This window comes from Zootoca vivipara, chromosome 2 (genome assembly GCF_965207765.1).
Source record: "Zootoca vivipara chromosome 2, rZooViv2.hap1.1, whole genome shotgun sequence".
NCBI classification, from domain to species: Eukaryota; Metazoa; Chordata; class Lepidosauria; order Squamata; family Lacertidae; genus Zootoca; species Zootoca vivipara.
The window spans coordinates 103880485-103905227 of NC_142584.1; the positions used below are offsets into that span (position 1 = coordinate 103880485).

The following is a 24743-nucleotide window of genomic DNA, read 5'->3' on the forward strand; positions in this document are numbered from 1 at the left end:
CTTAAGAGAGGCTCACCTGCCAATCCATCACACTGTGGCCTTTCAGACCTTTTCATTTTCCCAGGCTAGTTTAACGGTTAATAGCCCCAAAAGCTTTGGTTATTGTGGCTTGATACGGTAGTAGCGTAGTAATGCTGGTGGTCAACAAAAGAGGTTTAAAGACTCTCTCAAGGCAAATTGATTTTTTTTATAGCATAAACACCGACATCTGGGAAACTCTGGCCTGTGACTGCTCCAATTGGAGAACAGCCTTTACCAAAGGTGTCATGGGCTTTGAAGAAGCACAAACTCAGGACGAAAGGGAGAATGTGCTAAGAGGAAGGCACGCTTGGTAAATCCACACCATGATCAATTCCCGCCGGGAAACCAATGTCCCCACTGTGGAAGGACATGTGGATCCAGAATTGGCCTCCACAGTCACTTACGGACCCATTGTTAAAACCGTGTTTATGGAAGACAATCTTACTTGACTATGAGTGATTGCCAAAGAAGAAGAGTAGATGAACGAAGTGAACATAAAAGCAGCAATGTAGCAAAATTTAAAATTCCGTGCACACAGTAGTAACTCAGGGAAAAACAAATACCAAAAAACAACAACCCAGCAACAGTTGTGGTAAGCCTTTGATATAAAAGTTTTTAAACTGCGATGTGCGTTACACACACACCTTCGACAGCAGATGAGGCTAAGAGAAGATCAAATTAAGGTATTATCATGGAGACAGACAGATAAGTCGTATATCCATAGCAGTGACCGAAGGAGAAATGACGTCTGGGAGGAGCACAGAGAGAAGAAATGCCATGGTGTACCTGAAACAGCAGGAAAACTGTTTCTGTTTCAGTGTATCTGAAGAAGTGTGCATGCACACGAAAGCTTATACCAAAGACAAACTTAGTTGGTCTCTAAGGTGCTACTGGAAGGAATTGTTTTTTATTTTTTGTTTCAACAGGAAAACTGGATGCCTTCATCTGCCCCAGCTGAAACAAAACATGTCTCTCCCACTTCGGTCTCTACAGCCACAACAGGCGCTGCAACTTTCCAACATCTTGACCTCACCCCCAAAGCACATTCAGGGCTGGTGCTAGGGGTTTTTGCGCCCTAGGCGAGATCACCTTCTGGTGCACCCCCGGCGTCTGCCTCCTCCCTGCAGACCTGGCCCAGCCTTCACCCCCTTCCCTTCCCAGCGCCCCTCCCGCTTACCTGCGACGTTGACAGCTGGGTTGCTCTGGCCACCCTTGGGCTTCAGCCATGGGCACAACAGCAGCTGCTCCTGCCTGCCCAAGAAGTAGAGCACGGTGCCGGCGCCTGGAGCCGAAAGCCCGGCTCTGGCGCGCGCCGCGGGAAGGGGCTGCTCTCGCCCCATATGTCCTCCACATGCTGCTGCCCTCGGCACTCTGGGCACCCCTGGGCTGCACCGGTGTTGGGGCGCAGCGGCAGAGCGAGTCCTGCAAAGCCAGCAGTGCTCCCCCATCGTGCCAGCGCCCCCTCCATTTTTGCGCCCTAGGCAACTGCGTAGTTTGCCTTAATGGACGGATCCAGAGACAGACGGATGCCAACATACAAGCAAAAGGAACAGGTGAAAAGAAAAAGGAGGTTCAAGCTGCTGAGATACAAACTGATTACTCCAGATAAAAGACCGTTTCAGTGCTGGCAGGGTCAAGAAAGAAAAAAGAGAGAGGTCATCATCCCAGTGATGAATTAGCTTTATTAATCTCAACATCAATTAGAACAAGAATCTTGGAGCTTGGGAAAGTGGATAGTTATGCAGTAGTTCGGACAGTTAAGGTATCAAATTATAGCTTTTCTTGTAATCAAGGCGCATATCACACCCAACTTCGTCGCCCTTTGCCGATTGGGACATATCGCTGAACGTGGGGAATTTTTTGGGAGTGATTGGGGCAAGAAGTTCCTAGGAACCCTAGCGCTTTACAGAGGATTTTAATGCCAGAATTGGTGGGGAAAGAAGTGAACATTTAAACTGGAGTGATCAGGAATTCCAGGGACTCCAAAATCCAAGTCCTGAGAGGTTCTGGTCGGTTTATTAGTCAAAGCTAATCTTCGTATGTTGAATGGCAATGAGGCAATGAGAAGGGAGAATTCACTTTTCTTACAAAGGAGCAAATGTAATGGATTATATGGTTGCTTCTCCACTCTGGTGGTATAAGTGGAAGAGTTTCTTAAGTTCTTCCCGAACTGGGACGTGACCACCAACCCCTCTTCCGAAAACTGCACACTGGAGAGGATGAACTGAAGAAAGCCCAGCAACGTACATCTTCTCATCTTAGGGGGAATAGAGAATTGGGTGTCTAAATTCAAGTACAGATCCGAGGACATTACAGATACCATATGGTATGCCTTCCTCTTGGTTACGAGCCAAAGCTAATCCACCCATGTTAGATTTTAGTAAATAATAGGATGACGGTAGTTTATTGGATTAAGTTATCCTATGGAAATGGCTGGAAAATTTCCAAGTTAACACTTCTTACTATCCTGGACCAGAAGATCTCTGGGAGATTTCTTACAATAATTTCTTATTCCCCCGCTGATTAACGGTGGGGGTGAGGGAGGGGGCAAAGGAGTAGCTTTGCTTTATTTGTGGTTTTTGTTTGTTTGTTTGTATGGAAGGACTATGAACCCAGTTCAGTTCTGTGGTACTTGAAACAAATTATTTAATGCTAACAGTGTGTCTTTTCACACCTGGCTCTGGTTTGTGGATCTGGTTTGTATTGTTCTTAAAGTAGGCCCTGCATGCTTGAAGCCTGATTTTCCCTTGCGCTAAAATGCATGTGGAGTCAGCTAGAGATAACAGGGGCAAGCAGCAGGAGAAGGTAAGGCATCACCTTCAAGTTCTCCTTACGACAGGGGTAAGGAACCTCTGCCCCCATGGACAGCCAAGGGTTCAATTAGCCCCACAAGGCCATTTCCCCACAACCATGTCAGCTGATGTCACCGGATGACACCACCTGATAGGCAGGGGAGTAGGGTTGAGTCCTGCTGGGTGCCGCTTCACTAGAGCGCAGGATTGGACCCGCTGCTCATCAGCTGGCGAGCAGAGAGTTCAATCCTGCTTGGTGCCGCTTTGAATCGGACTACTCCATCGCCACCCCAGGTAGGTCAACATTTGACAGGTGGTCATCATGATGGCTGACAGGCAGCTGGCCTCGTCTACCTGTCAACGTTGGGATGCAGAGAGATAAAAGATCTGGCCTACTTACTGTGCCAAAAAAAGCTCCCCCCCCTCGCCCCCCAGTTTACAAGCTTCCCAGCAATATCAGGTTTGGTCAGGAACAGAGAATCCAGGAAGGCAATTCGGCCACCCAAATGCCAAGATGACAAGCAGAAGAGACGAAGGGCGGCCAATAAGGAAGGAGGTGATTCGCAAGACCATAAGACACCACACACCCACACCCCACATCAAACCCATCTAGGCGAACAACCGCTTTCAGAAAGTGACCAACTAGTTTCCCCCGGGAAGTTTGCAAGTAGGGCATGAGCACAACACACATCCTCCCACTATTTGGAGAAATCGTGCCTCTGATCCCACGTGATCATTGACAACGTTACCCTCCGTACCCCTCTCATAGCCACCCAGTTTGGTGATGGTCGCAGCACCTTCTGGCAGCAAATCCCCTCATTTTATCAATGCGCCATGCGAAGGAGTCTCCCAGCACTGAGCTTCCTTGTACGACCCAGCCCTTGCGGGAGGAAAAAACGTCTTTGTTCTCTTTATCTGCGCTATGCATTGCTTTATGTGCCTTTCTAGCATGTTCCCTTCGCTCGCCTTTCCCTCCTCAGCTAAAAAAAGTTGACATGATCTCAGCCCCTCGTCTCCTTCTTGGAGAGCCCGACTCCTGCGTGAGATGACGCCGCCGGCACCCCAGTCGAAAGACAAAGGTGACATATGCTGGGCAAGGAAAAGGCGCCGCCAGGCCCTCTCGCAGCGCAGAAGCAGTGCCAGCCAGGAGGGGCCGATTCTGCGCCTCGCTGGGCTACAACCCGTCGAGCAGAGCCAGGTCTTCAAACATAAGGTATTGCTTCAGCAGAGGAGGAAGGTTGAAGTCCCCGATGGCTTGGAGCCTCCTGTGGCCCAGGGCAGTCCGGATGGACAGGCGGCTGAGGTGCTTGAGGGAAAGGGGCTGCTGGCGGCAGGAATCCATCCAGGACATCAACGCCGGCTGCGAGACGAGGCGCTTGGGAGGGGCTCCCGTTTTCTGCAGCCGGGAAAGAGAAAAAACAGCATAGAATCATAGAATCATAGAGTTGGAAGAGACCACAAGGGCCATCCAGTCCAACCCCCTGCCAAGCAGGAAACACCATCAAAGCATTCTTGACATATGCCTGTCAAGCCTCTGCTTAAAGACCTCCAAAGAAGGAGACTCCACCACACTCCTTGGCAGCATATTCCACTGCCGAACAGCTCTTACTGTCAGGAAGTTCTTCCTAATGTTTAGGTGGAATCTTCTTTCTTGAAGAAGCATTTCGGGTTGCGCTCCCAAAGTCCTACTTGGAGAAGGCGCACTGAAATTAGTGTACGTGAGTTAGCCCTGTTCCTTAACGCCAAAGGGTCTACTCTGAGTTGGGCTGGCACTCGAGGCAATTCTTCGGTTTGGGTGGCGAGAGATCAGATGGAAGAATGGCAGGGTAGCAGTGAAGCTAATCTGGGACACAGAGGAACTTTGCCACCTTGGAATTAGATATAATTATTATTATTATTATTATTATTATTATTATTATTATTATTATTATTATTATATTTTATATGCCTGTTGTCTTTGTCCATGGAGTTTTCTTGGCAGGGATACTGGAGTGGCTTGCCAGTTCCTTCTCCAGGTGGATCACGTTTAGTCAAAACTCTCCACTATGACCTGTCCATCTTGGGTGGCCCTGCATGGCATAGCTCATAGCTTCTCTGAGTTATCCAAGCCCCTTCGCCACGACAAGGCATTGATCCATGAAGGGGATCAATTGATCGGCTGATCGCCGAAGAATTGATGCTTTTGAATTCTGGTGCTCGAGGAGACTCTGGAGAGTCCCATGGACTGCAAGAAGATCAAACCTATCCATTCTGAAGGAATGAGTGCTCACTGGAAGGACAGATCGTGAAGCTGAGGCTCCAATACTTTGGCCACCTCATGAGAAGAGAAGACTCCCTGGAAAAGACCCTGATGTTGGGAAAGATTGAGGGCACTAGGAGAAGGGGACAACAGAGGACGAGATGGTTGGACAGTGTTCTCGAAGCTACGAACATGCGTTTGATCGAACTGCGGGAGGCAGTGGAAGACAGGAGTGCCTGGCGTGCTATGGTCCATGGGGTCACGAAGAGTCGGACACGACTAAATGACTAAAAAACAACATTATTATTATTTGCTATCATCTATTACAATTAAAATATTTATCATTGCTGGGAAAAGTACTGAAGAGGACTTTATTGTGACTCTGTAATCTCTAGGTAGGGTTGGGAGAGAACACTGAGAACAGCTCTATAGAGCTGCTGCCAGCCAGAGTGGGCAATATTGAGTTAGATGAGCCAGCCTGCAGCCCACAGGCCACATGCAGCATCAAAAGCCATTTTTTGGCAGCGCTCAGCAACAATCAAGAGAAAACACCTTAAAGCTTTAAAAACATATGTTTGTGCCATGCACTGTTATCGAAATGCATGAATCTGTTTGTGTATCAAATTTGCTGAATAATTAAATATATTTAATCTATTGTGGATTTGATTCTATATATTTATATTAATTGTATATATCAAATAATACTACTGGATGGCTGACTGTCGTGGATTCTTTCGCCGAGATTCCTGCATTGCAGGGGGTTGGGCTAGATGACCCTTGGGTTCCCTTCCAACTCTATAAAAATGGAAAATGAGCGAGGTCCCAACCAAAGAAGTATAGCAACTTAAACTGATGGAATACGTGCAGCTTGCAGAGTTAACATATAGAATATGAGAACAAGGTGAATGCACATTTAAAGAAGACTGGGAAATGTTTACTGAATATATGAGTGAAAATTGTGTACATTTAAAAACGCTGGTAGCATAAAGATGAATTCAACAGTGTAAATAAGTTTTGATGTATGTAACAATGGATTACTGAATGGTTTACGGTAGTTCATGTAAAACTTGCAGGGATGTATGGTATGCAAAATGAACCGCGGAAGAAGAAGGGAGGCCATTGATTTAAGGTTGTTGAAATGAACATTTTGAAATGCATATATATATATGATTCTATGATTTTACAATATGTTGCGACCGCTTTAATTTGTGATACAGAAACTGAACTTGGCGTGTGGTCTGCTTCGTAGGACTCTTGCAGCCCACTTGGTATGAAAAGTTGGGCGGCCCTAGCGGGCAACTCCCTATGTATGGGAAGACCATTTTCGGGGAATCCCTACGCTGGTCTTTGTGGGATGTGATACGTAAGTAGCAGTCAAGTACAACATTCCTTGTTTTCCTAGAGTGGACATGCAGGGGAATGTTTGGTCCAGCCAGTCGAAAAATTCCTGTTTCCTCCTGGCTGGGACATACTTCCTTTGCATGTGACTCGAGGTGGGCGTGACCTTACCTTTCCAGGTAACAAAAAGGACAAGGCACTCAGCACTCTCTCTTTTTTTGACTTCCACCGTTGTTGGAGCAGCTTTTAGCTAGAGATGCTCTGTTGGCTTCCAGCCAACAAAGGAAACTGGGATTATCCCCATATGGGATAGCTCCACATGTATATACTGTACTTTGTAACTAAGTCTGCCTTCAGGGATCCAACTGTGAACAGAATGTGAGTAAACTACTTTTACATACTTTACACAAGATTGCGGCGTGTTCGTTCATTTAAGAGGGATATAAGGGAACTTACCAGGAACCCAATAGTGAGAGGCTTACACAAGCCTGCAACCAACTACCCGCTGTGCGTTTAAAAGGGGAATGTGAAACTCTACTAAGTAAAGGAACTTGCTAGCGCAAGTTAGGAAGGATATTAATAAACAATATATCCTCTCCTGCCTCCCTGGAAATTCCCAGAGTCTTTTGTAATGGGCTACCTTGTTTCTGTAGCAGATGCAGGCCCCAGCCTGCACCAGCAACCGGATGCACTCTGTCTGTCCACTGCATGCAGCCAGGTACATGGGGGTCACCCCCCAGTTGTCCTTCAGATTCACATCTGCGCCGTGCTGAGGAGAAACAACAACTCATTAACACCACAGGCCTCACCCCCACCCCAAGTCCTGGCTTGCTGAAGCCATATGGTGTGAGCAAAGTCCAGAAGTCCATTCTGGGCATCGTTAGGGCCAAATTGGATGCAACAGATACCTGATTCCCTCTCCACCCACCACAGGCCAAACAGAACAGCTTCTGTGTAAATAATGTCCTGCAGTGATTGAATTTGCCCTCCCTTCCTCCTGCCACCCTCAGGAATGGCAGCTAGGAATGCAGGAAGCTGCCTTGAAATGCCTCACGGAGCAAAAAAATACCAAGGGAGCAAAAAAAAGCAGAAGGAGAAGATCCCTATACAGTACAAGAGAGGAATGGATAACAAAACTGATGGACTATGCCGAAATGGCTAAAATGACTGGGGAAATCAGAAACCAGGGTGATAAAAATGTCAATAAAGACTGGGGGGAATTTGTAGCTTATATCTGAGAGAACACTGTAAACAGTTAAAAATATTAGCAGGACGGCAGCAACACTTCACTTAATATTGAGTATATTGGATAGACAGATGACGATATGATACGCAACAGAAAGTGACTATCTGCGGACTCCACGGAGGGAAGGAAGGAAGTTAGAGAATTCTTTATTTTATGATGGTATTTTATGTTTGAACATAAAATAATTTTTTTTTCAAAATAATGAAATTATTTCTCTTGTGCAGAGAAACTTCTGAATAATTAAATGAAGTCAAACCACAACCGATACACAAATAATTAACTATTATTATTATTATCAACAGGCCACCATGCCCCTCTGGATCCAAGCAGTGGGGATGTGGATTAGGAGCAGAGAAATTTGCCTTACACCATTGGCCCTCAGCGTCACCAGCACTGGCTGGCAGCAGCACCAGATAAGGAGGTTCTCCCGCCCCACCTTAAGAGATGCCGGGATTGAACCTGGAACCTTCTGCATGCAAGGGAGATGTTTAACCCCTGGACGATGATAAGGATGATAAGGATGATAAGGCCTTTGACGATGTTACCTGGATCAGCAGCAGGGTGCAGTCGGGGAAGAGGCCGACGGCTGCGTGGAGAGGGGTCCCCCCGTGTTTGCAGCAGGTGTTGACGTTGGCGCCATGCTGCAAGAGCAGCTCCACCGAATGCCTCTGCCCCTTGTAGGCAGCCCAGTAGAGGGCCGTCTTGCCGTAATAATCTTTCCTGTCCACCAGCTCCCTGCCTGAAACCAAAGGGCAATGAGCACCTTCCCAAAAACAGTGCAGCACAGAAACAAACCGAGAACTTAAGAAAAGCCAGCCGGATCGGGCCAGTGGCCCATCTAGTCCAGCATCTTGTTCTGACAGATGCCCCCAAATATAATAATAATAATTTATTATTTGTACCCCCCCCCCAAAATCTGGCTGGGTTTCCCCAGCCACTCTGGGCTGCTTCCAACAAAGATTAAAAATACATTAAAATGTCACACATTAAAATCTTCCCTAAACAGGGCTGCCTTCAGATGTCTTCTAAATGCCAGACAGTTGTTTATTTCCTTGACATCTGATGGGAGGGCATTCCACAGGACGGGCGCCACTACCGAGAAGGCCCTCTGCCTGGTTCCCTGTAACCTCACTTCTCGCCATGAGGGAACCGCCAGGAGGCCCTCGGCGCTGGACCTCAATGTCCGGGCAGAACAATGGGAGTGGAGACGCTCCTTCAGGTACACTGGGCTGAGGCCCAAGCAGGACCCAAACACAAGAGCCTTCTCCCCACCTGTGGTTTCCAGCAACTGGTACCCGGAAGCATCGCTGCGGAGGTAGAGTCTAGCCATTGCGGCCAGTTGTCCTCGATAGCCCTCTCCTCTGTGATTTTCGTCTAGTTCTCTTTTAAAGCCCCCCAAGTCGGTGGCCATCGCAGCCTCCTGGGGCAGTGAGTTCCACAGTTTAACTGTGGAAGGGCATTCTTTTATTCATCCCAAATCTTCCAACATTCAGCTTCACGAGTTTCCAGTGTTAGGAGAGAGGGAGGACAACTTTTCTCTGGCTTTCTCCGTGCCATACATAATGGCCTGGATTAGGAGTGGAATACAACCACCCCCTTGCTCCCGGTCCCTCTTTTTTTTGGGTGTGGTACAGCATTTGGATTGCCTGTGCACAGAATTTTTTATTTTATGTTATGGGGTTTTAATAATAAACCACCCAGGCGCCTCTCCTTCCCAAAGTCGGGTTTGTTCCATTTTTAGCCCCGTGTGCAACCTGGAAACATGATATAGGACACACACTTGAGGTCAGCAGGAGTTCCTTCAGCTTCTCCACGTTGCCACGGCTGGCCTCGTAGTGCAGCTCTGTCCACCTGTAGTTGTAGCTGGGCGCCGCCTGGTAGCGCTTGGCAGCGGGGCGTGAGGACTCTGGCGGGGCCCCATTGCCATAGGGTGCTCGGGAGAGGGAGCTGATGTAGAAGCCCATCTCTGTCCGTCCTCCCTCTGTCCACATGCAAAGGTTTCCCCTGTATGGTAAGGTAAAGGACCCCTGGTCAAAGGCGACTATGGGGTTGCGGCGCTCGTCTTGCTTTCAGGCCGAGGGAGCCAGCGTTTGTCCACAGACAGCTTTCCGGGTCATGTGGGGACAGCATGACTAAACTGTTCTGGCATAACGGGACACCGTGATGAAAGCCAGAGCACACATAAACGCTGTTTATCTTCCCGTCACAGCAGTACCTATTTATCTACTTGCACTGGTGTGCTTTCGAACTGCTAGGTGGGCAGAAACTGGGACAGAGCAATGGGAGCTCACCCCGTTGCGGGGATTCGAACCGCCAACCTTCCGATTGGCAGTGGTTTAAACTCCAACGCCACCCGCGTCCCCTGTATGGACTGGGGTGTGTGTGTGTGTGTGCATTGAGCTTCAGGTTGGTGATAAGGTTAAGCACCCTTAGGTGTCACATGAGACCCACTGGCCAGATTCTCTCTACCACAGTGGTTTCCCAGGACTACTTTGAAACTGCTGAGGGTCTTGTCGGACCACTTTATGGTTTTTCTGCCCATTGTAGCAATTGGCAAAAGTGCTCCTAGCCATGTACAGGGTTCCTCCCTGCCATGTTCCCCCCCTCTCTCTTTCCCCACTTCAGCCATACCACAGCTTCTCAGGGACACAGGGGGGCAGACACGGTCATCCATAGGAGCCAACCCCAAGGGGCCAAGGTCCCTTCATAGAATCGTAGAGTTTGAAGGGACCCCAAGAGTCATCTAGTCCAACCCCCTGCAACGCAGGAATCTCAGCTAAAGCGTCCCTGACATAGCCATCCTTCTTCCCACCCCAATAAAATTTGCCTCCTCCAAGTTGATGGGCATTGCCGTTCAAATCGTGTGGGTGTGCCCCATCATGTGATCAATTATGCAGGGTGGGGCTTACCTCCCTCCCCCCATATTTTATTCAAGTTGGCACCCCTGTGGTCATCTGTCAATCCCACTACCACTAGGAACACGGCCTGCCCCATACCCAAGAGTGCCAGCTTGGCCCCCCCCCCCACTGTGGGTGCCATGCAGTGTGCATGGCCCTGGCACCAAAATTTGTGGGTGCCCGGCCCTTTCATGGGGAATGTTGTGGGTGCTTGGTAGGGCCAGAGTGAGGTTTGATGAGGCCCTACTGAAGGTACCGTAATGGGGCCCTTTATATGTCCAGCAACAAATTGTTGCTTTTTGTGTGTGTTGAATATATGCGATATGGTAATTTATGGACCTAATAGGTATCTAAAGCCATTTGCACATAACAAAATATGTATTTTATCAAAGTAAATTTTGAACTGAAATACAATTAAGAATAAATATATTAATAGTGAAAATTTTTGGTGGCCCCAAGAGAGGGGGCCCCTAAGCTATAGTTTGTTTAGTAAATCCGACACTGGTGCTTGGGAACCCAGGGGGAGTTGGCACCTATACCTTAACTCAGCTCAAGCCTCTTGCACCAGAAGCACAAGGCTCCAAAGAGTCAGAGAAACGAGCTCAGGGGTGCTGGAGCTTAAGACCCGCGCTCAGCCTTGGGTGTCGAGCGCACTTCTGAGCATGTGCGGAGTGCAGCGGCCCTAACCGACCCATTACTACTACGGTACCAGACCACGCACCCATCGGAGCTCGGGGGAAGGACCTCCCAAACTTTCCGCAGGGAGGACAGGGGGAAACTGATCAGGGCCGGCAAGAGACGTCTCTGTTGTCCCAGTTGCAGAACGAGAGGCTCCCGCTGAACCGACGCCTGGCTCGCTGGACCGAAACATTCCCTCCCCGTATCCGGCGCGGCGCGCGGATCCGGATTAAAATCCGCTTCGACACCGCCCCCCCCCGCCATGCATTGCTCCCTTGAACGCCAAGATGGGTCGTGGTCGGGGGGGGGGTGGCCGGCATCTCCCCGCTGCGGCGGCTCCCCAAATACCCCCCCCTCCCCGTTTCGGCGCGCTTACCCGGCCGCGCTACGCCCGGCGCCGGCTCGGAGAGACGCGGCCGGCCATCTCGGAGCGAGCGGCGGGAGCTGTTCTGCCTCGCGAGGCTCCGGGGAGGCCGCTTCCCAGGGCTTTCCTCAAGGCCCCGGGGGAAAGGCGGCCGAGCCTCCGAGCTCCCTCCCCGTCTCGCCCCGAGGGAGGAGGAGGAGGCGCCGCCTGCAATGGCTGCCGCGCGGAGAGAAGGAGGGAGCCGCCCGCCCGGGCGCCGCTTCCTCTGCAGTGCGAAGCCGCAGCGAGAGGCGAGCGGAGCCTCGAGGCGGAGAAGCCTGTAATAAACCACGCAGGGAACCCCGGGGTGTGTCGCCGGCGCGTGGGAAGAGGACTCTTCAATCCACACACCCCTTCATTTTAAATTCGTTTTTAATGCCGTGTAACAACACCGTGGTAATCATGGGCATAGTCAAATCCTCAAAAATCATGGGAAAGCATTAAAAATACTTACCGCTTGGTAGATAAGGTCAAAGAAGAATGGGAATGCTTCCAAAATTACCTAAATAAATGCGGTTCCAATAAAAACACTTGGCTGTGTTTGGATTAATTTCACAGAAAAAAAGGGGGGTAAATTATTCCTATTGTTTGGATAAACAATAAAACACAGATTATTTAATTGTAATGGTCGAGTCCAAACCGCGGAGAGAGGAAGTCAACTTCTGTAACTCACGAGGGAGTCAAACCAGGGACTCAAAAAAAACAAAACAAAAAAAACCAGCTGGAAGGACTTTGTGTACAGAATATTCCAAGTATTGGTTTGAATAATGTTCCTGAATAATGTTTTGTCTTAGAAAAATATTTCTTTCCTAGTTTTTGTCGTTTTGTTTTGGTTCCCCCCCTTTCTTATGTTATTCTGTTTACCTTATATCTTTAAATACTTCTACCATGTATATTGTAACACCTATTTTTACCTTAGAATATGTAGTTGAGGATCAAATTATTCTTTTTATTTGTTCTTTGTAAATTCTGAGAATTTAATAAAGTTTATTAAAAAATAAAATAAAAATACTCAATTAACTGAGTGTGACAAAAGCCTGCCCCCCATGATGTCCTCTTTTTTTGAGGGGAATTTGACGTGTGATCTCATTTAATACCCCACAACAACCCTGTGAGGTAGGTTAGGTCACCCAGTGATCCACATGGCCGAGTGGGGATTTGAACCCTGGTCTCTCCCAGCCCCTTGGCCAACATACCACGTCACCGCATGTGAGAGCATCATAAAAACCTTGCTGGATTAGCCCAATGGCCCTTCTAAAGTCCAGCAGCCTCTTCTCACATAGGCCTGCCAGATGCCTAGGATCTAGGATTCCCTGAAGTCCATCTGCTTTCACCAGTGTAATTACATGGCCAGTAGTCCTTGATAGCCTTATCCTCAATACATGTGTCTAACTCTCTCTAAAAAGCCATCCAAGTTGGCCATGCTGGCACTGCTGGGAGATGGTCGTCCTCTCAATACCAATTGCTAGGAATCGCAGGTGGGAAGAGTGGTGGTTGTGAGTTCGGGTCCTGCGTGCTGGCTTCTCACAGGCATCCGGTTAGCTGCTAAGAGAACAGCAGGCTAAGTAGGGCTCTTCTGTTCTTAATAGTACCAGTTAAGTGATGAGTTTTTCCAGGCCCACATCTTGGCTGGTGGCCTCCCACAATAAGGTTTGTTCACACACACACACACACACACAGCTTTGATCCTCTGCTTTTTTAACAGTAGTGTGGCACAGAAATTAAGCTGGTGAGGTTTTCCGCAGCAGAATATACAGTCTAGGAAAAATGCAGTTTCTAAATTTATGTATCCTTCTGTTAAAAGCACAGGAGCAGCGCCAATTTTTTTTTAAAAAAAGGCAATCAGACCTCCCACATCATTAAGGAACTGGAAACTCGAGCCTTCTTCTGTGTTGTATATTAAAGTTTATTGAATTACCGTGTAAGAATTTTGCTCTGTAATAAAGTCATCTGGGATCTAAACTGATTATTTACAGACAAAACTTCTCATTTGATGATAAAACTCCTACTTTGCTCGGAACAGTATCTACAATAACATTATTATACTATGGAACAACAACAAAATCAGGCTGGCTGGTTTGTCCATCAAGCTTTCCAGATTGGAGAATTTATTATTATTATTAATCAGTTGAGAGAGCGAGAGAGTGCATTTACGGAGCTGGGCCAGAATGGGAGAAAAAAAAGGGAAAGTGAGATGCTGAGCACCAGGGATGCAAGAGACTAGAAAAGAAACACAGGCAGAGTCCAACCCACCCACCTCCGGCAGCCCTTGCCCAAAAAGAAGCTACCTTACACTGAGTCAGGCCATTGCTCCATCTAGCTCAGCATTGTCTACAGCAGGCATCCCCAACCTGCAGCCCTCCAGATGTTTTGGCCTACAACTCCCATGATCCCTAGCTAACAGGAACAGTGGTCAGGGATGATGGGGATTGTAGTCCAAAACATCTGGAGGGCCAAAGGATGGGGATGCCTGGTCTACAGTGCAGGCAATAGACTCTACACTGACTGGCAGTGGCTGCCCAGGATTTCAGGCAGGCATTTTCTCAGGCCTACCTGGAGATGCCGGGGATCAAACCCTTCTGCATGCAAAGCAGGTGCTCCGTCACTGAGCTGTGGCAGGGGCCAAGAGCAGTTTCTTCCTACAGAATTTATTCCCCCCTTGTAGAAGTTCCTACCGCTGTTTACGCTGCAATGGAAATCTCTTGGGGGGGCCGAGCTGCCAAGACATATAACCTGAGGAAATGTCCAAGAAGCTCGGTCACCTACCAGCGCTTGCAGAGACTGGGCTGGTGTCAAAAACACACCACAACAGAGACAGTTAAAAGAAGAAGTTGGCATTCTGTTTCCCTTCTGCTTGTTGCAAGAGCACACGTGACTCTCGTGCGTGGCACAGGAAGGGTGGGCTACAGGACACGAGACGGGTCAAGGAGCCGAGAGGCAGAGGAGCTCCACCTTTCTTAAGATAGTGCTAAATATACGACATGCTCCCCTGGGCAAGCCGAGTTGTGCAGGGACCACTTTCCACAATGGACAGCTGCCGCTTTTCAGTCTCTGAATGGCCATTGCCACTAGAGGAGGATCCCTGGGGTTGTGAGTAAGCACCAGATTTACCACTGCTGCACCCAAACGCCTTTTTAGCATCCACAGAAGGCAGTGGGTGCTGGGACCCCCTAAGAGGGCTCACCACCTCAAACAATGCTCCCCTCTCACTTTGCTCAGAGCACCCCACAGGATTGGAGGCATCCCGAGGTGAGGAAAGGACTGATGTACGCAAGAGGGTACAGGGTGTGGGGGAAAGCATCTCTTAATACTAGAACCTGGAAAGAGAGCATTGAAAGTACTAGAACCTGGACAATCCAGGACAAAACAAGGTGCTTCTTCACGCTTGGGATACCGTTCATGAAGAATGCTTGTGTATTCGTGTCCGCAGGCACTCGGAGAACAGACTAGATGGGCTTTTGGCTTGACCCAGAACTGACTCTGCTGCCTTCCTCTCTCAAGAACCACAAGCTCCTAGGCATGATTAGAATCATAGGGTTGGAAAGGGTCCTTCACTCCCAACCCCTTGCAATGCAGGAATCTCAATTGGGTGGTTGTCTCCCCATCCAATTTGAAACCATACCGGACCCTGCTTAGCTTTGCAGTTTTATTATAGGAGGGATTACAATACGGAGCTCCTGGATTCAGAGGCGTCTCTCTAGCAACTGCTAGGGAGCAACAACGGGAAATGGATATTGCCCTTTGCGTCTCGCTTGTGGCCTTCCAGAGACACCTGGTTGGGCACTTTGGGGCGGGGGGGGGGGAAGAGAAGTATACTGGAGTAAACAAACCTTTGGCTCTTTCTTACATTCTTATCCTTGGGCAGCGGGGCTAAAGAGGTAAGTTGCTGTAGGTTGACGAGAGTCAGCTGGAAGGTAATGGCAATTTTGTCTCGTAATGCGGTGACAAGAGGCCACCCCATTCTGGAAAAGGAAATGGGCGCCCAATAATCTGTCTGTGCACGATATACACTTTTCGTGGTACAAATCTTTACGGGACAAATTCAGAGCTGAAGACTAAGGCTCCAAGTTACGAGCCTGGTTTTAACCATGGAACAGGGGAATAATAAAAGGAGCAAGAGAGGCCTGCTGAGCATGTACAATGTGCTCCCTACCCAGAGTAAAACCAGCCCCGCTCTGAGCTACCTGAAATTTGGGGGGAGGTTGTTCCAGGTCAAAGGGCATGGCTTCCAAGCAGGGTTGTGCTCTCACCTGAGGTATTAATGACTAGACTGAGATAACAGGTGGGAATATGTATGGCTGGACAGCCATGTTGGCTGGATCTGGAGGGCATCAGACTGGAGGAGGCCGATGCGGCCTTTTCCCGAAATGTGTGACACACATAATCTCAGCAATCCTTACAACAGCTATGCAAGGCATACCAGTGCAATTATCGGCGTTCCTGGAGCGTTGGGAGTTCAAGCGGCTGGCTTAAGGCACCTGGAGAGTGTTATGGCTAGGCTCTGATCTGAGCCAGCGGTGCCGGAGCTGGCAAAAGGTGCTCTTCCTAAAACCTGTGCTACCAAGGTGGCACCAGCCTTTGAATCTCTTAAGGCATGATGCAAGGAGATCCGTGAACAGACTCGCCTGCATTTTAAAAAGTCGGGGAGGAGAAAAAGGCGATTCGAATTCAGACCTTGGTGCTAACAGACGGGAGGGAGGGAGCTGGCCTTTTCGTGCTTGTGCCATTTCCTCAATTCAAATCCCCTTCCCCGAGGCTGGTGTTTGATTTGTTCCTGCTGCAGCTTAAAATATGCAAGCCCACCTGTATGGTACCTGGAAGTCTACCTGCCACAGGGCAAGTAGCAGCTTTTTTTGGGGGGGGGGGTTAAAATCAGGGAAATGGCACAGTTGAGAAAGGCGAACAAGCACTGCGACTCTTAAGCTGACTCCTCCTCCCACTCTGCGCCTGCTTTTAAATTACAACAAGGGTCGAAGATATATGCTATTCATGGATGTCCCACAACTCGCCTCATATGGCTCTTGTTGACCTATTTTGATGCTGGCATAGGCATTCTTTTAAAATTGCACAGAACTCTCCATAAAAGCTCACTGGAGTGTTCTAGGAAGCCGGACTAAAAAAAGCTGGGCATCTATCTGCAACAGAGCCTAATCCAAGGGAAACATGCCACCTCTTCTGTTTCGTTGCCTGACTGCGCAGCTGTTGAAGGAGCAGGAGCCCTGCCAAAGTAAAGAGATGGAAATCCTTCCCCCACGGCTTGCAAGGAAGTGGGCCAGAGCCTACGATGCAAAGCGGCAGTTTGGAACGGTTTACTGTGGCTGGATCTCGCCCGAAACTGTGGCATTAATGCTGTTTTGTGTGGGCTGCAAACATACAAGGAGAAGCCGAACTAAAACTGCAGAGGCAATAAAGGGGAGAAAGAAACCACCACAATCCAGGGTTTCTTTCCCCGCTGTGAGGAATGACATGGAATGATTCAACAGCGCTTCAAGTGATCGTTCCTTTTCAGCTAACCTAAGTAAGGTAGAGTTGTCAACTGACTGGGAAATAACTCATAGAATCATAGAATCGTAGAGTTGGAAGAGACCACAAGGGCCATCCAGTACAACCCCCTGCCAAGCAGGAAACACCACCAAAGCATTCTTGACATATGCCTGTCAAGCCTCTGCTTAAAGACCTCCAAAGAAGGAGACTCCACCACACTCCTTGGTAGCAAATTCCACTGCCGAACAGCTCTTACTGTCAAGCCGCAAGCCACCTGGGCTTGCAGCTTAAATCAGCAGGGGATAAATATTGCCTCCTGCTGATGCCTGTAGGTTGGCGGTGGGAACCTGCGACCTTCCAGATGTTGCTGGAGTTCAAGGGCGCTTCCAGACTGCTGCTATTTTGGGACGGGATCAGCAGTGCAGTGGCAAATGCAGAAGTGTAGGGCCCCTTCACCATAGGCACTGGCACGCTCCCTTCTAAGAAGGCTGCATAACTTTATAATTATACAATACTACTAATAATCAGGGGTGCATTGCAATGATAAGGGCAGATCTCCATGTGTTTCCTTTGCTCGTACACTGGCAAATCATTTGGAGTGCTCCAGTATCTGGAGCGACTTAAGCTGTATTTGTACATTACGGAACATGCACGAGATTCTCCCGAAACTGAAGCAGCTTGTGTTCTCAGTGCTCCTAAAGAATGACCCCGGGAGCCAATCCTCCATGGGTGGCTCACTTCCTTTCCCTCCAATCAGCACGAAGGGTGAGAAGACTTCTTCCAAGTAGCTAATAGACTTCCCTTTCCTGTGGCTTCAGGACCCTGGAGACAGAGACCCTGCTGCAGAAATCGTAACAGGCCTTTGACGCTTCACACCATCCCAGACCACTAACACCTCTGGGTGAGATTCAATCACTTATGGACAAATTCATGTTGGGTAAATAAATCTGATTTGGAGCTCTTGCTGGAGAACCTCATTCCCACCCCCAAATCTTCTTTTTTTTGTAATAGGGAAAGTGACAGGAAAATGCACTGGGAAGTGTGGTATGATATTGTGAAATTAAAAAAAAATTGGAATGCTAAATAAACAGCTGAGGTTGTCTAGCTTCCCCACATTTTTTGTGCAAACAAATCCCAAGTAAATAAACAGAATGTCTGGAAGTGACCCAACTCCCATCAGCCCGAGGACAGCATGGCCAATGGTCAGGGACGATGACGGGAGTGGTCGCCTAGCAACTTTTGTTGCAGATCAAGCAGCTCTCAAAGACACAGAATGAGAATCCGGCGAAGTATTGGCAACCGAACTGCAGGCAGAGAAACAGCAAAAGCCGTCACAATGGGCCTTGGGGGAAGCCAGAGGCACGGCCAACTGGTGCAGAAAAAATTCTGAGCTGCCTCTGGCAGACCCAGGAAAGACCCCCGTGGGGAAGGGGGTGTGGCGTTGGACAGAGCAAAGCCATGGCGTGAGAGAGACAGGAACACGAGGAAAGAGGGTGTTTACTTGAGGAGAAGTGCTAACTCAAAAGAGGAGCGGGAGAGGGGAGGAAAGGCTCCCCCTCTCTGCAGCTCTACAGTGCGATCCAGAGGTCCGTTTCCCCCCAAACAGCAGCAAACAGGAGGGGGCGAGGCAGTCGGAGGGAAGCAAGGTCTCCTTTGTGCTTTCTGGGGAGCAGGACAGGCTCTGTGCTTGGCAAGGGCCTCCCAACCAGGTGTGGGTGAGTGAGCAAGGCAGGCGCTGTTCCAGGAATCTCGGCGGGGTCCCAGCTAGTGGCAGGCCTTTCCCAGCCCGGCGGTGGCTCCTCTGTCCTCCATCCTCAGCCTCTTCCCTTTCGCTTGGTCCCAGTCTGCTTTGATGTGCCAGGGAAGGGCACTGCTGAAGAGATGCTCCCCCCCCTTCTCTGATTGCTTAGGCAGTAGGATGCTCTCTCCTCTCAGGGCGAAAGGGAGCCTGGAGGAAGCTCGCCCAAATCCAGAGGCTGCTGCCTGAGCCTTGGCTTCAGGCGTTGAGGCAAAAAAATCGCCGCCTGCGTGGCTACACTAGTCTCTAACCCTCTTGGCACATCCGTAACTCCCGGCCTCCTGGCTCAAGCTGAATGGGAGAAGCCCACAGCTTCTGAGGAGGGAGACACTCCCCTAAAGTCCATTACCATCATCATTATTGTTGCAAAAAAAAAAAGGAAAAAAGAAGAATAAAGTTCTCTGGCACCCTCGGCCCTCCGCGGCGCTTGGCATTTCCTGGTCTGCTGCTGCTGCTCCTCCCTCCTTCCACGTCGTCGGTGTGGCGTGCCTTGTCCCGGCTGCAGCAGGTGCCATCTGCCCCCTCCCCCCTCCTGGCTGACTGTCCCCTTGTGCACATCACAAGTCCGTGACTTTGTTCTCTACGGCGGCAGCAATCTGCTGCAGGCGGTAGCCCAGCTGCATCTTCTGCGCCGTCGGGTCCTCCTCCAAGGCGGTGATGATCTGCGGGGAGAGGAAACCTGGAGCTGTTAGCTGGTAGTGATCGCCTTCGCCTCTAGAGCCGGATTTTTTTGTTTTGTTTGGTGGTGGGGCAGCGGATGCTCTGCATCCTAGAGAGGCCTCTGAAGGGTTGGTGCATGGATTGCTAGAGGTCAGAATCTCCATCAATAAGCTACAATGCGAACCTACACGGGCCTTAAGACATCTGAAGGCAGCCCTGTTCAGGGAGGCTTTTAATGTTTAATAGACTATTGTGTTTTATTTTTCTGTTGGAAGCCGCCCAGAGTGGCTGGGGAAACCCAGCCAGATGGGCGGGGTATAAATAATAAATTATTATTATTATTATTATTATTATTATTATTATTATTATTATTATTATTGGAGGGCCTCTGCTCTAGGTGCCTTCCTTGTTGGCATCCAGGAGGAGCAGGGCCTTTTTGGTAGAGGCACCCCGGTTAAGGAATGCTTTCCTTTTTGAGGTCTGGGGTCAGCTTGATTCATTCTCCTCTCTGCTCTCAATTATCTCCCCACTTCTGCCTCCTCTCAGCAGCCAAGTGACAAGCACCAAAACAAATCCTTTGGTGGAGGGAGCAGTTTCGAGTTCCAGGGCAGCCACAGAGTTTCTTTGGGGGCAGTGGGCTCATTTACACCCAGTCTGCAATTTTCCTCGTTGTGTGTTCATTGTGCCACTGAGTTAGTAGTAACAACAGCAGAAAAATGAACTGAGAAACAGTGTCATATAAATGGTACAAAGTGGTACAAAGTGAAATTTGCACCCACGTTTGCCTCTGGCCCCACCCACCATGGGCATGTGGCCCCCGGCCTGAAAAATGTTCCTTTCCCCTACAAGGAAGTTTTGGGGACCACATTAAAAATGAGCCACATTTACCTGGTCATAGTACTTGTTGATGTACTTGTAGAGTTCATGCAGAGCCACCAAGGAATTGAGGTCACCTGAGTAATTCTGTAACCGAGAGAGGATAGGTTAACACTCATCAAGAGAGTAACATCCTGTGTCCCCCCCCCCCTTGAGTCACTTTCAATGATTTTGTGGTGGCCCAAGTTGCAAACAGGGCTGGCAATATGGTGAAGTCACTTCATGGCGGGGAACTCTCAATGGATGTATGGAACATGCCTTAAATAGGACTAGGAGAGATGACTTGTCCACCTAGCCCAGTTCTGTCTGCTCTGAGAGCCTCGCGCAGAGGTCCTTCCCATCATCACCTGTTATCTTGGTATTTTTAACTGGAAGGCGCCAGGGTCTTAACCTGGGGCCTTCTGCATCCAAACTTGTGCTCTGTCATTAAGGCACACAGTCCCAGTCCACAAGCTAATACTTATTTTCCTTGCAATAACCTCTACTCTAACCGAGTTGCTTCAGGGGAGCTGGAAGCCCCAGATGCAAGGAAGTTGGGATGGAGGGTCAAGATGTTATCTCGGCTCCATCTTGTCTGTGAGTCCTGTAAGACCAGCTTCCTGCCTTACAGACCTTTCCCACCTGGCCTGGGAGAGCAGGGCCCTGACTGACTCCAGCTACAAAAGTGCAGAGGCTGCTGAACAGACTCTTGGTCCGGGGTACTGTTTAGGGGGTTTTGTTTGGGGGGGGGCAGAGTTTCCTGTTATCAATGTTAATTTTTTTGCATCTTTATTTTCGATCTTATGCGTTTTTTCTGATGCTTCATTTATTGTTTATGACTGCTTTTGTTATGTTGTAATTACGTGTTTTGTTTTTGCATTGCCACCCACCTTGAGCATGGTTTCAACTACGCAAAGGTGGCATACAAGTTCAATTATGTCAAGTATGCATCTCTGCAATGGAAGACAAGGGTGGCAGAGAGCAACCTTCTGTGCCCATTATGCAACCTGACCTGGTAACTCTAGAGGAGCGGACAAATTCATGGAAGAGAAGGCTATTTTGGGCTACCAGCCACAAGGGCGATGCTCAGAGACAGCAATGCTTCTGAATACTAGTTGCTGGAAACTGCAGGAAAGGAGAGGCCTCTTGTGCTCAGATCTGGGTGACCACTGCCAGAATAGGATGCTGGATCAGATGGGCCAGCATCCTCTCCCCTGGGATAGCTCAGCTGGTAGGAAGAGCATGAGACTCTTAATCTCAGGGTCGCGGGTTCGAGCCCCACATTGGGCACAAGATTCCTGCATTGCAGGGGGGCTGGACTACACGGCCCTCGTGGTCCCTTCCAACTCCACAATTCTATGATTGCCTTGACCCAGCATGAGTCTTCTTCCGTTCCAAAAGAAGGCTCCTACAGAGGCCTTGGCTCAGCAGGGGGAAAACAGAGAAAGGAAAAAAAGACTGCGATGTAGCTCGTAGTCTACTTACTCGTGAGAGTTCAGCCAGGGCGGAATTCATTTCCTGGTCACTTGCAGAGATGGTTTGTCGGATATCTGCATAGTACCTGCAGGAGATAAATAACGATAACCATTCATTTATTTGGCATGTTTCCTTCCTTTTCTTTCTAGACACATCCAGCCGGCTCCCTGGCCCTCCTCCTTACCTTTCCACCATCTGCTTGTAACGTGGAATGTCGCGGGCGTAGAGAAGCTTGTTAATTGGAGAATCCTGGAAATGCCACAAAGGGAGCAAGACATTAGGAACAACACCCAGCAGAATTTTTAGGTGTCATGATAACGGCTATCCAAATGGTGGCAGCGATGAATAGGGCAAGGAAAGTTTGAAAGAGGAAAATTTGAAAGAGATGGGTAAGTTTAGGGTGTTGTTAGCGCTCCCAACTCCCTTCCGTCTCTGCCAGCATGGCCAAATGCTCAGGAATGATGGAAATCATAGCCCAGAAGTTCTGGAGCGCACCAGGTTCGGAAGGCCTGTTCTGAGCGCCCTAAGGTGCACACAGTGACTGACAACCGCCCTGCTGAATGGAGGTTGGAAAGCAAAATATTGGTTTGGGCAGCCACTCTCGCTGCAGAGAGGAAGCCTCGCATTCATTTTTTAAAACAGTAAATGCGGGCAGGGGCTCTGCACTCACATTACAATGAATGACAACAGAGACATTGCAGCAGCAACAACAAAAATGGGCTGGAGTCGTGTCCCTCGGCGTTCTTTGCATGGCAGGTACTAGCCAGGAGTCGTGCAACTGTAAGATTCCTGCATTTCAAAGGAGATGGGTCTCCTTTGGGCCCTTTCCCTACGATTCTCCGACAGGTTGCGTCAGTGCTGGAGAGAAGCTCATTTTCTGAGCAAGAAAGCACTGTGGGTTGTGCTCAGGAGAAAGGCAACATGCCCACAGCAGAGGAATGCCTGGATCCTCTGCAACAAAAGGGAACAGCCCCGCTTGACTTGCGTCAGGAAAAGATGGCGTGGAAAGCATACGGCTACCATATTTTTCCCGACTGACGTCATAGCAGAAACTCAAGGGAGCTGCCCATGCCTTCTCCAAGCTCACCCGGCCCAGCTTGTGGTCAGCGAGAGTGCAGGAGTCCATGAAGGTCTGAGCGATGACCAGCAGCACAGCATCCACATTGTCCGACGTCTGCACATCAAATACGAACTGGGGGTTCTTGATTATGTTGATCCAGAACCTCAGGGGAAGGCTGCGGAGAGAAGAGGAAACGGTCAACACACTAGCATGCGATGCGAGTCCTATGGGCTAAGTGCTTCGGGAGCTGAACTAGGGTAGCCCAGTGAACAGGGGCCAAAACCCACAACCCAATTGCAATCCTGGCACACAGCGACAACCCCATTAGGGGCAGCAGAGATGGGTGCTGTCAAAGTTCTGCTAGAGCATAGGTAGACAAACTAAGGCCCAGGGGCCGGATCCGGCCCAATCGCCTTCTAAATCCGGCCTGCGGACGGTCCAGGTATCAGCGTGTTTTTACATGAGTAGAATGTGTGCTTTTATTTAAAATGCATCTCTGGGTTATTTGTGGGGCATAGGAATTCGTTCAACCTTTTCCCCAAAATATAGTCCGGCCCCCCACAAGGTCTGAGGGACAGTGGACCGGCCCCCTGCTGAAAAAGTTTGCTGGCCCCTGTGCTAGAGTATTCTCTGTCACAGAGAAGTGGAGAGCATGGCAGCAGAAGACAGACTCCAGTGGGATATTCCACTCTAGGCAGCAGCTTGGGCTACACACCTGTTTGTCTTCCAGATGTGGATGGTCTCTGGGTCCGTGATCCCATGGCTCAGCGCTTGATCATCCAACAGGTCAAAGAAGTACTTCACAGCCAGCGGGACGGGGCGGGAGGTACTGAGGATCACCTGGAACAGGTCGTCTACAAACTTCTGCATCGTCCCCTGCAGGCGAACAACCCAGGTAGAAAGAGAAAAGCCATCAAGAAACATCTACAGTGGTGTTTTTCCAGCATGGAGCCAGCGGGGAAGAACTGCCAAGCTACATGGATTTCCATCGCTGTTTGGCGTGGGGTAACCTTGGTCTTCTTTTCTTTACATAAAAGGCTGCTGGGACTGTACAGTGGAACCTTGGTTCTCAAACTTAATCCGTTCCGGAAGTCCGTTCCAAAATCAAAGTGTTTCAAAACGAAGGCACACTTTCCCATAGAAAGTAATGCAAATTGGATTACTCCGTTAGACTTTTAAAAACAACCCCTAAAACAGCAATTTAACTTGAATTTTACTATCTAACGAGACCATCGATCCATAAAAAAATGAAAACAATGAACAATGTACTGCAGTCACACAATCAATCCATCAGCAGCTGAACTGGGTTCCACACAGTCACAAAAACAAAACAAATAAGAGCGGCAAAAACAAAAACGCAAAATAAATAGCAAAAACAGACACACCTCAGCATAACACTCAAAACGGAAGTGTGACACTCAAAGCACATTCGGCTTCCAAAATTTTTTCGCAAACCGGAACACTTACTTCCGGGCTTGCAGTGTTTGGGTTCCAAGTTTTCTGAGTACCAAGGCGTTTGAAAACCAAGGTACCACTGTAATCGGAAACTGAAGACCACTGGAGTGGGGGGGGTCTTCTTTCCCTCTTGCACCCTCTGTGGAAAATGTACCCCTCCTCCAAGCCTTTGCTTATGAGTGACAGAGCTTTACACGCCATAAGCAATGACAGTAGCAATTATCAATAAATAATAGCAATTACTGATAACTTATATATGTAATACATAAATTATCAATGCATCATGGAAAAACAAACACTAAATTGTGAAATGCATCAGAATTGACAGATGGAGCCATGTA

General features: G+C 49.0%; 2 protein-coding genes across 4 annotated transcripts in view; both read right to left on the bottom strand.

Moving 5' to 3' along the window:
* Positions 1-1683: 1683 nt before the first annotated feature.
* On the bottom strand, positions 1684-12195 carry LOC118080899 (ankyrin repeat and SOCS box protein 5). Of its 2 annotated transcripts, none has more exons than XM_035106915.3 (5): positions 12069-12195; positions 9417-9640; positions 8182-8375; positions 7031-7159; positions 1684-4209 (listed from the first exon to the last, which is right to left on the bottom strand). In XM_035106915.3, exons 2-5 carry the CDS (start codon positions 9625-9627, stop codon positions 3988-3990), a joined length of 756 nt encoding a protein of 251 aa, XP_034962806.3. In that variant the 5' UTR covers positions 9628-9640; positions 12069-12195; the 3' UTR covers positions 1684-3987. The 2 variants fall into 2 exon arrangements, with proteins under 2 accessions (XP_034962806.3, XP_034962805.3); XM_035106914.3 differs by lacking the exon at positions 12069-12195 and adding an exon at positions 11588-11884.
* Positions 12196-13499: 1304 nt separating this feature from the next.
* Positions 13500-24743, bottom strand: part of PLXNB1 (plexin B1) — a 142972-nt gene continuing 131728 nt past the window's right edge. For both annotated transcript variants that reach the window (XM_060271238.2, XM_088662668.1), the window contains exons 34-39: positions 23663-23823; positions 22975-23122; positions 22072-22136; positions 21897-21972; positions 20445-20519; positions 13500-19558 (exon numbers count right to left, since the gene is read on the bottom strand). In XM_060271238.2, the coding sequence (XP_060127221.2) occupies positions 19454-19558; positions 20445-20519; positions 21897-21972; positions 22072-22136; positions 22975-23122; positions 23663-23823 (630 nt within the window). In that variant the 3' untranslated portion in view covers positions 13500-19453. The remainder of the gene's footprint in view (positions 19559-20444; positions 20520-21896; positions 21973-22071; positions 22137-22974; positions 23123-23662; positions 23824-24743) is intronic.